Source organism: Emys orbicularis, chromosome 11 (genome assembly GCF_028017835.1).
Source record: "Emys orbicularis isolate rEmyOrb1 chromosome 11, rEmyOrb1.hap1, whole genome shotgun sequence".
Lineage (NCBI taxonomy): Eukaryota > Metazoa > Chordata > Testudines > Emydidae > Emys > Emys orbicularis.
The window spans coordinates 55,361,498-55,374,958 of record NC_088693.1 but is presented as its reverse complement, the minus strand read 5'-3'; the positions used below and the strand labels follow the sequence as shown (position 1 = coordinate 55,374,958).

The window sequence follows — 13,461 nt, the reverse complement described above, 5'->3', positions numbered from 1 at the left end:
AAAGGACTTAGGTATATCTCCATATTATTTTATATATATATCTCATAGAACTGGAAGGGACCCCGAAAGGTCATCGAGTCCAGCCCCCTGCCTTCACTAGCAGGACCAAGTACTGATTTTGCCCCAGATCCCTAAGTGGCCCCCTCAAGGATTAAACTCACAACCCTGGGTTTAGCAGGCCAATGCTCAAACCACCGAGCTATCCCTTCCCCCTGTTGAGTGCAGTTCCACTCACACCGGGCCACTTAAGCACTGTACCACCTAAGCTTGGCACTCTTGACTCCTGTCCCAACAAGGGGTCAGTTGAGTCTGGTACCGATGGACTCCCCTCTTCAGGAGAGCCGTGGAGAGGCTTTAGAGCTGCCCTCCATGTCTGAGACCTTTGAGGTGGCTAGAGAGCTCATTGCCTTCACGGCACCGCCTTCTCCGACCAGGCGAGACTGGGCCTGAGAACACTGGCACCACAGAGATCCTTGGCACCATCCCGTGGCAAACTGGTTATGGTACCGTGCTGGAAAAAATCAACCCTATCCCCCCCTCAGAGAATAGAGTTCATAGGAGCATTGCTAGATTTGAGACAAGCCAGGGCATTCCTATCAGAATCACGGTTCCAAATGCTTTGCGGCATTATAGAGGGTCTCAGACGATACACTACCACCACGGCACGGAATTGCTTGAAGCTGCTTGGACACATGGGCGCCTGTACGTAAGTAGTACAGCATGCCAGACTGAGGCTCAGGCCCCTTCAGGCTTGGTTGGCATTGGTGTATTGGCCAACCCGGGACAGCCTGGATAAGATAGTCACGCTTTCTCTGGCGGTGCTTGAGTCTTTCATATGGTGGCTCAACCCGCAAGGCATGTGCACAGGAGTACCTTTCTCCAGGCCACAACCCTGGTCATGGATGCATCGGCGGTGCGGTGGGGAGCGCATCTTTGAAGGCTCATAACTCAGGGCCTCTGGTCCCAAGCGGAACTCATGCTCCACATCAATGTCAGGGAGCTGAGAGCAGTTTGTCTAGCCTGTCAGACCTTCCAAGTCCACCTTAAGGGGAGATGTGTATCAGTAATGATAGACAATACAACAGTGGTGTTTGATATAAACCCACGGTGGACCACGCTCCTCTCTCCTATGCCAGGAAGCCCTCAAGCTGTGGGACTTCTGCATGACACACCTGGAGGCATCCAGGTTCTCAGAACGTGTTGGTGGACCATCTTAACAGATCCTTCCACAGCCAGGAGTGGTCCATCCACTCAGACATTATGAACAACATCTTGCAACGGTGGGGAGTTCCCCAGATAGATTTGTTCGTGACGAGGCACAACAGGAAGCGTCTGCAGTTCTCCTCCTTCCTGAATAAAGCCCGGGCTCAATCGTGGATGCATTCCTCTTTCCCTGGAAGGGCCATCTCTTCTATGCATTTCAACCCATTCCATTCATTCACAAGGTGCTGCACAAAGTGAGGAGAGATGGACGTTCTGTGATATAAATAGCTCCAGCCTGGCCTATCAACATTGGTACACCATGCTCCTGGAACTGTCAGTGGAAGCTCTGGTCACCCTGCCTCTGCTCCCAGACCTAATCGCCCAGGATCATGGCCGCCTTCAGCATCCCAACCTTGAGTCTCTCCACCTCACGGCTTAGAAGCTTCTTGGCTAAACCCATTGGAGCTGGCTTGCTCGGGTCCTGTTAGGGAGGTCCTTCTTGGCAGTAGGAAGCTATGCACTAGGGCCACCTACTTAGCTAAGTGGAAGAGATTCATGATTTGGTCATTACAGAAGCACACTTCTTTTCTGCACTCATCAGTACCCTTTATCTTGGACTATCTCTTGCACCTGAAGCAGCAAGGTCTCTCGGTGTTGTCAATAAAGGTTCACCCGGCTGCCATTTCTGCATTTCACCCAGTGGTTGCCAGCTGATCAGTCTTCGCTAACCCAGTGGTCAGCCGATTTTGTTAAAGGACTTGACAGGTTATATCCTCAAGTACGACAACCGATCCCTGCATGGGACCTCAACCTGGTGCTTTCGAGAGTAATGCCCCCCCCCCCTTTGAGCCCCTAGTGACATTCTTACTACTCTGTCATGGAAAGTGGCATTTCTGGTGGCAATCACTTCAGTTAGGAGGGTGTCTGAGCTTAAAGCCCTAACAGCCGAACCTCCTTACACAATCTTCTGTAAGGACAAGCTGCAGCTTCGGCCTCATCCAGCTTTTCTTCCTAAGGTCGTCTCTCGGTTTAATGCCAATCAGGACATTTCCCCCCCTTTTTTTACTCTAAGCCACATGCTAACAGCCGGGAACAAAAGCTCCATTCCCTGGACATTTGGTGGGCATTGGCCTTTTATATCGAATGGACCAAGCCATTTTGGAAATCGAACCAACTATTTGTCACAGTAGCGGACAGGATGAATGGCCTCCCAGTGGCTTCCCAAAGAATTTTATCATGGATCACGTCCTATATCCGGGCATGCTATGATTTGGCAAAGATATGTGTCCCTGCACTGACAGTGTACTCCACAAGGGCGCAGGCCTCCTCGGTGGCATTCCTGGTGCAGGTCCTGATCCAGGAGATTTGCAGGGCTGTGACATAGTCATCAGTCTACACCTTCATTTTTCACTATTCCATTACTCAGCAGGCTGGGGACAATGCCACATTTGGCAGCGCAGTGCTTCAATCAGCAAATCCATGAACTCTGCCCCCGCCTCCATGGTACTGCTTGGGAGTAACCTACTTGGAATCGACATGAGCAAGCACTCGAAGAAGAAAAATGGGTACCTACCTTTCGTAACTGATGTTCTTCAAGATGTGTTGCTTGTGTCCATTCCAAGACCCGGCCACCTATCCCTCTGTCGGAGTAATCCAGCAAGAAGGAACTGAAGAGGTGGCCAGTCGGCAGGACCCTGTATACGATGCCATGAAGGTGCAACTTCAGGGGGTGTCTAAACCAACCAGATGGATACTGCTAGGGGAAAAACCTTCTGGCAACTGTGCATGCAGCACGCACACATCTACTTGGAATCGACAAGAGCAACACATCTTGAAGAACAACAATTATGGAAGGTAGGTAATTGTTTTTTTTACTGAAGCTTCCTATCAGAGTGTGACATTCCCCAGGGTATAATCTGGACTGTTGAACAGCTGTCCCCCCTCAGTTCCCCAGCCTTGGGTGCCTTTTCTCTGCTTCTCTGGGTGGTCTGCTCACACACAGCCTCCAGCATGTAAGTAACTCCCAGCTATACTGTATGAGTGCTATGGTCAGCCACTCTTGAATTACACTGAAGAGGAAAACTAGAAAATTCACAGTCTCAGACTTTCCTCCAGAAATGTGGGTCTTACTGCCCAGTCGTCTCCTGGACAACACAAGCTCATATAAAGTCCGTCATTTTATTAATAGAAAATGATATGCACAAATCCTGTTATCTCAAATGGAGTTTCCCCAAACACACTGGTTTAGATCAAACAATAAAACAAGTTTATTAACTACAGAAAGATAGATTTTAAAGTCATTACAAGTAATGAGGCATAAAAGTCAGAATTGGTTACAAGAAAATAAAAGTAAAATGCAACTAATACCTAACTTAACAAGCTAAGTGAATTCAAAACAAAAGTCTCTCTCACCACACACTTCAGTAGTCTTACTGGCTTAATTCCTTTCAGACAGGATCCCTCCCTCAGTCCAAAGCTATTTCTTTGTTCCTCAGGTGTTGTGGCTGCTGTGGGTAGAAAGAAAGGGAGGAATAACTTGGGGCATCTGTTCCCCATTCTTATACTTTGAGAATCATCTTCTTCTTTGAGAATCATCTCCAGCTGGGGTTCAGGAGACAGAAAGTCTGCGGGGATGGGAACCTCCAGCTGTTTCTTTGCCAAGATGTAAATTTCTCGCTCACACCCTTTTTTCTGTTGAGGAATGGCCACTTAACCAGGTGATGGTCCATTTGATTTTGTTGACACCTGGCTGAGGCATCAGTTTGCCTTTTGTCTCTGAGGAACTGGTTTGTGGCTGCTTTTCTTGGAACATGTCTTAGTAATGTCATATGGTAGAATTTTATAACTTTACATATAAGATTTTCCACACATATTTTCCCAGGACAATAATGATCAACAAATTGTGAGTTTTCAAATGATACCTCCCAAGGCATTCTTTGTACAAAATGTGTGATAGTTTTGTAAAAGGAGTGAACATAAGGGTACACACTGTCACACCAAGAAACAGCTGTATATGTCATAAATGTCTGCAGACAAACTGCAGGTTAGCTAAAAAAAACAAAAACAAAAAAACAGTGGGCCAGGTCCTGAGCCTGTGGTATGTAATGGTGGTATGCTTCTTTACACCAACTGAGGATCTGACTTAGTATGATTTTGAGGGGAATAGTTGTAAAATATCACCTACTGACTGTCTAGCCATTACTTGAAAATACATGCATCACTTGTTCATTTTTATTTTATTTTGCAATTGTCCATTGTTTTTTAAAATTATAGGGCCATATTTTCAGTAGTCTTCAAGCTAATGCACAAAATGCACAAAAATGTGTGTGCAATTATTTTCAGTCCTCAAAAAAAAAAAAAAAAAAAAAAAAAGGCTTGTCCCTGCAGATAGATCCTTATGTGTGAAAAGCAGATAAAAACTAACTGTTTTTAGGCACAAAATCTATAATGGCTTTTAAAAATTTGGCTCAAAGTGTCTAATATTTGTAGGTGTATATTACCTCAGCCATCTCATATTTTGGATGTATGATGAATGTGAATATATGCAATAAGCTTTTTGCTGTTTTTTTTAATTGCCTGTTATTCCAGGAAATATTGCAAAAATTGTTCTAAGTCAGTTGATGCTGTTTTAGCCAATCAAGATTGACAAAAATAGAAGCATGTAATAAAATCTACAGTAGTAGATATTTAAAAAGTTAACATTTTCTGACAAACTTATTTGGTATACTGCAGTTTTCTATACTGTTTGTTCTATACTGTTTGCTTGCTATACTGCAGTTTGCTATACTGCAGTTTTCTCCACTTTGGCACACATTTTAATGGCAATTCTGGTGTGAGTGTATGTGCATAGGTATCGAGATATATTCATACGCAGTATAATTGTGATAAATTTAATTTACTAATTTATTTTATTTAGAGTGGCAAAAGTTGTTGCCCCCAAAAAGATAAAGCTAAATCAGGCTGAAGGGGAACTGAAGGTTGCCATGGATGGTCTGAGAAAAAAACAAGCAGCCCTAAAGGAAGTTCAGGACAAATTGGCTATACTCCAACAAACTTTGGAATCAAAGAAGCAGGAGAAGGCTGATCTGGAGAATCAGGTATATAATACACGTAGATAAAACTATTGCTAATACTGGGGCATTGAAAAAGTTGTTTAAAAATAAGGGGGTTTTGCCCATCACATTTCTGCTTTTAACCTTCAACCCTGCCAAAGCTTAAAAAAAAACCCAGTTTTAGGCTACCATCATTTTTGTTCATTCTCATATTGGTTATTAAACCATAGCGTAGGTGTAGCTTGGAGAATAAGTATGTGATAACTATGAGAATCATAAATGCAAAATATCACATTATATTATATCCCGTATATCTCCAGTCATATCTGACTTGATAATACAGAATGAAATACAGAAATGAAAACATCAGGTGATCCAGAAAGGAAATCATTAGGTGTTAAATTTTTCAACATTGCCCTGGCAATTTTACTTTACATTAACCTGGACTGACCACCTCTAGACTAGGGTGAGTGTAGTTAACTATTCGTAGTTATTCAGGATTGCAAATTAATATCATATGTGGTTTTGGGTTTTGTGAATTCATTGCTTGTCCACTAATGTCACTAAACAGCCATCAGACATAGAAACTGGTAATGTTTAGAATGCAGTACTCTTTTGTCTAGTAAGACCAAATTCTAAAGCATGGTTTCTTTCCTTTTTCAATAATTCAATACTTTACAAAATAATCTGTCCTCACTTTAAAAAAGAAGTTTACATGCGTATTTTTAAACAACAGCACAAAAGTTCTTCTTCAAGTAGATGTAGCCATATAGTCCATTTAGGTGTATGTATGCCCAGCATACTGAAGCCACTGAAGAACTTTGCCTAGCAATATCCATAGGAGCAGCATTCACACCTTGAGGCTGTACCCCCTCCTCTCGCTATATAAGGACGGCACTGCCCTGACCCCTCTCAGTTCCTTCTGACCGCCCGTGGCTAGAGTCAGAGCTCGGTGTGGTGTTTTTACCTCAAGTTTTCAGTCTCCGTTTTCTGAGGGGTTTTTGTTTGTTTGTTTGTTTTCCTCTAGATATTAGTTAGTTAGAAGCATCTTAGGTTTAGTTTAGTGTTAGAGTAGTTGACTGCCCTGTGTGACGACCTCACCACGGTTCAACCATTGTCTCTTTGGGGGATGGGGCATCCCTAGTACTGATCCCCACACAAGGTGCTTGTTGTGTCTTGGTAAGGAACACATTAAGGAGCAGTGCTCAATCTGTAAGTCATTCTAGAAGAGGATTCAAGTGGCAAGAGACTTCTGGCTGAAGCAGCACCTTCTGGAGCAGGGCATGAGGCTTGCTTTAGTACTGAGGCCCTTGTCTGATCAGCGATTGCCTTTGGAATGGACAAGTGTTGTTGCTCCATGTTCGGACCCTGCTGTCTCCCCCAAGAGGAAGAGGAGTCATTTCCTCTTCTCTGGTGCAGTGAGGAAGAGGTCCCAAAATCTAATTGGAACTGTTCCAGGCCTTGGAGAGACTCTTCCTCATATTTTAAAAGGAAGCACCATATACCTTCCAGCACAAGGGTGGTTTGCCTAACCACTTTCCAGTACTGCACTGAGATCAGCGAAGGCCTGTAAGGACAAAGAGTCCAAAAGAAGGGACTTGATGGGAAGGAAGATTTATACCTCTTCCCTGCAGATGCATAGGTGTTGCTCTCTAAATACACTTTATTAATTGGATGGCCACATCTAAGTTTGCGGACACATTACCAGACACCTCCAGGGAAGAGTTTAAGGTGTTTGTTGCAGAAGGCTATATGGTAGCCAAGACTCTGTTACAGTCAGCTCTGAATGTGGCAGATGCCTTGGCCAGAATTCTGGCATCAGTTGTGACCATGTGCAGGGCCTCATGGCTGTAGAATTCGGGTATTGTGCCCAATGTGCAGCAGATCATTGAGGACTTACCTTTTGGTGATAAGATTTTGTTTTTGAAAAAAGACTGACAAGACCCTGCACTGTTTTAAGGATTCCTGAGCTACTTTGTTTATACTCAACTGTACAGAGACCCCACTATAGTGGTCATCAGCAACAGCAGTGATACCACTCGCAGCATTTCTTTGGGCAGTTCCCCTTTTCTGTAAGGCAGCAGGATTACCCCAGGAAGTGGTAAAAGGCCTCTGGTTCTGGATTTAACCAGCAGGCTCATCCTCCCCCAGCATTCAGCAAGCACCCATTTCGACTTGTGTGTCCTGGGCAGCGATCCAGTGGTGACCTCCCCATCTTTGACTGGCTTGTTTTTACAGTGTTCGGGACTCAATTACCATAGACAGGTGGGTCCTAAGCACCACCAGATTAGGTTATGCCATACTATTCTTCTCCATCCCTCCTCCCCATCTCCTACCGCATCCTTCTTCAGGAGCCCTCTCATGAGACACTGCTCTTCAAGCAGGTTCAGTCTCTACTGGCTTTGGGGGCTGTACAGGAGGTTCCGCTGAAGCATTGGGGACAGGGATTCTACTCCCGCTATTTCCTGGTTCCCACAGGAGGTTTCTCCAGTTTGTCATGGCAGACTGGTAGTATCAGGTCACCATGTTCCTTTTTGTCTTCCACTCCCTGGTACCAAGTGCATGATTGTAGTGACAGCGTACCTCAGGAAGAAGGGAATTCATATCTTCCCACGTCTGGACAATTGGTTACTATGGGAAAAGTTCAGAGAAGAAGTCGTCTCTCATGTTCAGTTCGTGTTACGCTTACTAGACCATCTAGGTCTTATCCTAAACAATGGAAAGTCAACACTAGTCCCAAATCAAAGGATTGAGTTCATTGGGATCCTGATAGACTCCATGAGTTTGAGAGTATTTCAGCTGACTGACTGATTCACCATCTATGTCTGGAAATGCAGTGTCAACCCTCAGCCACAGCCTGTGTATGCCTGAGACTGCTAGGTCATGTGGCTGTGTGCACACAGATAGTCCAATTTGCCAGATTGTGTCTCTACAAATATGGCTGAAGTTGGTCTATCATCTGAATTGTCATCTCTTGGACACACTGTCTGACTTCCTCCACTGATCCTGGACTCCTTATGCTGATGGACGATTCAGGGCAATGTGTCCAGGGCATGCCCTTTGCTTGGTCACCAGCAATCAGGACTGTTGTCACTGATGCCTCCTTAATAGGTTGGGGAGCTCACCTGGAGTTGCTGAAAGTTCAAATTTGGTTGGGGATCACATGTAGACCAGGTCTGCTCTACGCCTGTCTGCAAAATCCTCACTAACAGCAGGCACCAATACACTTGCACCTGTTATGCTGCTAAGTGGCGCCGCTTCACTGCTTTGGCACATCACCGCCACATCTCAACAGACATCTCCAGTCCTATTCTCCGGGACTACCTCCTCCATCTCCGCCAATTGGGCCTAGCGCACTCCTCTATCCATGTTCACCTAGTTGTGCTCAGTCCTTTCCTCCCTCCTGTGGATGACTTCTCCATCTTTACTCACCCAATGACCTCTTGATTTCTCCAGGGCTTCCTCAATGTTTTTCCCCCTGTACAAAGGCCTGCCTCACCTTGGGATCTCAATTTTGTCCTCTGGGCCCTCAACAAGACCCCTTTTAAACCTTTGGCCACCTGCTCCTTCACCCATATCTCCATAAAGGTCATCTTCTTGGTGGCCATCACCTCTGCACGCCATGTCAGTGAACTGGCAGCCATGATAGCGGATCCCCCGTTCACCGTCTTCCATAAGTACAAAATCTCCTTTCGCCTACACCCCAAATTTCTGCCCAAGGTGGCTTCCTCTTTCCACCTCAACCAAAGTATACACCTCCCAAACCCCAAACTATTCTACCCAAATCCCACGCCTCGCCCATGGAATGCGCCTTCCACTCCCTTGACATCTGTCAGGCTCTAGCCTTTTATCTCCATGGCACCCGCGCCTTCTGCGCATCCCCTGGCTCTTTGTTGCCATCACGGAGTGCTGCCACAGCTCTGCCCTCTCCTCACAATGTCTCTCCAAGTGGTTCTCCAGCTGCATCGAGACCTGCTATGAGCTATCAGACACTCCACTCTTGCTGGGAATCACAGCTCACTCCACATGGGCATATGCCACCATGTCAGCCTTCCTCGTGGACATTCCGTAGCAGGACATACTTCAAACTGCCACTTGGTCCTCTGTCCACACCTTCTCCACTCATTGCGCCATTGCTTCCTCCACAACAACGGGTTCTGCAGTTGGTCATGCTGTCCTACAGACTTGATCTTTTTGAGAGCCCTCTCGCCCACCTCCTTCCTGACCACTGCTCGCTACCCTCCTCCGTTTGGAATCCACATAGGGACCAGCACTTGAAGAAGAGAAGGTTACTTACTGTAAGTGGAGGTTCTTCAAATTGTGCGGTCCTTATCTGGATTCCAATCCTGCCCTCCTTCCTCTCTGCTCCAGGCCCCTCTGTTGCTGGATAAGGGGGAACTGGAGCGTCCTCTTAAAACCTTGGATGTGCCATGCGGCCAACACATGGACACTACTATGAACAGTTCCGGCTCATGGCATGCATGCGCACCCGCGTTTGGAATCCAGATAGGACATTGTAAACAACTTGAATTGGAGGCTGGTGGGGATTCTGCAGAGCCCCAACCCCCCACGGTCGAGAAATGAATGTAAAAGAATTGAATTAAATTATTATTAAATCATACCTCTTGTTAAAAATACTTTAAAAGACTACTTGATTAAAAAGCAACCTAGAATGTGAATTCATAAGGATGTTTTATGAGAGAAGGAACATGAGCGCTGGGTAACTTCCTCAAATATTGATATTTTCTATATCACATACAAAGCTATTAGGAGTTCAATGTTTTATATGAACTTCATAGTTTATTTGGAGGAAACAGTAACTCTTAAATGTCATGGACTTTGTACAAGTAAGCAAGATAATCTGTCGCACAGATTATTTTCCTTCTTCAGACTTTTAAACATTTAATTAAGTTTTTGCTGAAATTTAAAAAAAAATCGGTGCATACAGGTAAATAATTTCAGGATGTCCCCTGGCTGTTCTTCGTATGACGTAAATCAAAACATGTAAATAATCTGCAGCACAAGTGCTGCCATTATATGCAATTTATTTTTTGTTTTTGAGGTTGATCTGTGCAGCAAAAAGCTACAGAGAGCAGAACAATTGATTGGAGGCCTTGGTGGTGAGAAAACTCGCTGGAACCAGTCTGCTCTGGAGCTGGGGAGGCAGTACATCAATTTGACCGGCGATATCCTAATTTCTTCAGGAATTGTGGCTTACCTGGGAGCCTTCACATCCAGCTATAGACAAGTAATGAATACAGTTGTTTTATCTAAATGTTTTTGTATTAAACCAACCAAACATTTTTTTCTCCTGCTAAAATATTTAGATTTTTAAAAACATGTTTTAATTGACTTCAAAATTTTCAAGAATTGAAAAAACAGGTGTGTGTGTGTGTAAGACTTTGAACTTCACTTAGAAGACCTCAGGGGAATTCTTCCTTCATATTTCTTTACTATTTCCTAACAAAGTTAATTGTAAAATACATGAACCTTGTGGTTGGTTTTCTCAAATATCTGTAAAGTGACTGCAAGTAACTTTATGCCCCATGGCCTCATGGCATGACCTGCTACCATTCTAGTCAATGGATAGATTCACACTAAGTTCTGTGGGAGCAGGAACAGGTCCTGTGTCTGCAGAATCACTGGTCAGCAACTCGAGTGTAAATGTATTTAAAGTGCAATAATTCTTTAGAACAAGGAGAAGCAGGGAGATAAAGTGGACTTAATATCACTATCACTAAATATAATAAATTTGTGTGTTTAATTCCCATTGACATAAATGGAAGTTGTGTGTGTAAAATAACTACAGGATTAGGACCTGAGGTCAAAATTTTCTACTAGCTATTCATTTTGGATGCCTCCATTTTTGGATCCCTAATTTGATGCACTTTTGCTCTTATGTTCAGATTTGCTGAGCAGCTGGATTTCTCGAGGCTTCAGCTGAAGAAATGATTGCTCAACACAGCTGAAAATCAATCCCAGGTTGTCACAAGTTAGACACCTAAAAATAGAGGCATCTAAAATCAATGACCACTTTTGAAAATTGAGTCTAACATTTGAGCCTAAATCTTTTTTTTTCCTTATCTCCACTTAACTACTTTTACTGTACTTCCCTTATCTTTCTTTCTTTAGAAAATTCTGTAACATCTCTCAAACTTTATTTTGTTCATCATTTCCATATTTTGAATTTTTTTTTTTAGTGTTTTACTTTGCAAGATCTTATTTTGCCAGCAGTTTTCTCCTGTTCTCAGTTACTAAATTTTGAGAGAATGTAATTCTGTATTGGATGAAAGCAGCCATTTATCAGGCATATATAGTATGGCTAGGTATTAGACCTTTGGTAAAAGATGATTGGGGTTCTGAAAAGTGGTGATTGGGGGATCCTTCATGCCAGTCCTGAGAAGCAAAGGCAGTTATGTCCTTATTTGTTTAGCGATAACTAACTTTTACTGGTTTTACAGAAGAAGTTTAGTTTAGTGTAGCCTTATGGGGCTGGTTGTGGGAACTCATTGTCTGATATGAAACTAACGTGTTTCCTTCTTTGTATAACAGTAGCTGTGATCTCCTGACAGCTATTTTTTATTTTAATATATATATGGCCTCTTTGTCATTGTCTGTGTTATCGTTATGTATTCATTGGGTGGCTGTTTCAGTCTTTCCTGAGACTCTGGATAGTACTTTCACATTTGCTCATTTTGCAGTTTCTCATTTTCTCAGGAAGCTAATTCCTTTATTTCCTCCAGTTTTTCAAAGAACAAAGCTTTTATATCTTTTTGGCACCTTGGTTTTGAATAAAGTACTAGAGCCTTCAATTGACATTTCTGTGGATGTTCTCTATCCCCTGAAAATCATTTCCTTTCATTCTAAATTTGTGATTGCTGTTGCCTTGGAAAGGGACATGAATAAAATTCAGGCTTTGTTGTTCACTCTTTTGTTTAGAGTGCTGTGTTTTGTAAGGACAATAAAATGCTTTGGCCTAATCCAAAGCTTACAGTCAAGGTTGTGTCTCAATTCCATGTAAAACAGTCCGTTTGTCTTAGGCTTTATCTACACTTTAAACACTACAGTGGCTCATTTGCCACCTGCCAGATTTGGGGGTCGGGGGGGGGGGGGGTCGGGGGAGGCAGAGCTTGAGACCTCTGCTTTGCAGCGGGGTGGTGGCATAGGGGCTTCTACCCAGCGGAGAAGATCTTAGGGCTTCAGCTCTGAAGGGCACTGTGGTCAAATTTCAGGTTCTGCATTTGATTGGGATTGTGAAGAATTGGATGTGTTGCATTGTGATTTGTTATTTGTTGGAATTGAAAGGGATTTTTCTGTGGAGATGAGGAGACGGAGTGCATTTGGATGTTAGGATGTTTGGGTAGTAAGTCATGTGAATTGAGGCCGCTGTGGCTATTATTGTTGCCTTAACTGGTAATTTCTTTTTTTTTAAATTGCATTAAGAGGAAATGCTCTTGAGTAACCTTCATTTCAAGTGAATGAAGTTTTTTGTGTAGGAATAAATATTGTACTATTGCTATTGTCACTAATGTATCATTGAAAAATAAAAGGCTGCAGTTGACAAATCTGCATTAGCTGAAAATGTTTGCCTCAGCTAAGAATTCACAGACCACTATTAAAATCTGATTAGCTTAGGAACAAAACCTTATGTTTAGCTAGGGAAAGTAGTGTACGCTCAAAGTGATGTTTGACTAATTAGCACAAATTTAAAACATGTTCTGTTTAAAATATAAACAAAACTCCCCTCAAATGCCAGCAGATCCAGACCCAGTAGGTTCCCTTTATGTAGGGAAATCCTCCAGTGGCAAAAAGCTGTCATAACAACTCCTACATCATCCATTCTCCAGGCCCTTGTGTGGTATGTGTCTGAAAACGGCATGTGTCTGGAGCATCCCTATGCCATAGCAATCCTCAGCTGCCAGAAAGGCATCCTGTGTAGAACTGACCCCAAGATCAAGGGAATGCAAATGTAGCCTAAAGCCAGATATGTTGCTTCATCTCTTCTTTCTTGCACTGAGTGCAACTCAGTCTGGCTGACGGAATTAGTCCTGTATGTTCTACATGAACAGTGGTTACTGTTTTAATTTCTTGTGTGTGTTTTTTTTAGACAAGTACAGAAATGACTTTACTGTAGCAATGGTTTGGGGGAAAGAGTTGAAAAAAATATAGATAAATGTATTGACAGTTTTATAAATCTTATGAATGT

At 43.4% G+C, this 13,461-nt stretch overlaps 1 protein-coding gene across 1 annotated transcript in view; it reads left to right on the top strand.

Moving 5' to 3' along the window:
• The window catches only part of DNAH7 (dynein axonemal heavy chain 7), a 248,396-nt gene that overhangs the window by 185,472 nt on the left and 49,463 nt on the right, over positions 1-13,461 (top strand). Inside the window, exons 44-45 of the mRNA XM_065413626.1 lie at positions 5,120-5,300; positions 10,318-10,503. Of these exons, the coding sequence (XP_065269698.1) occupies positions 5,120-5,300; positions 10,318-10,503 (367 nt within the window). The remainder of the gene's footprint in view (positions 1-5,119; positions 5,301-10,317; positions 10,504-13,461) is intronic.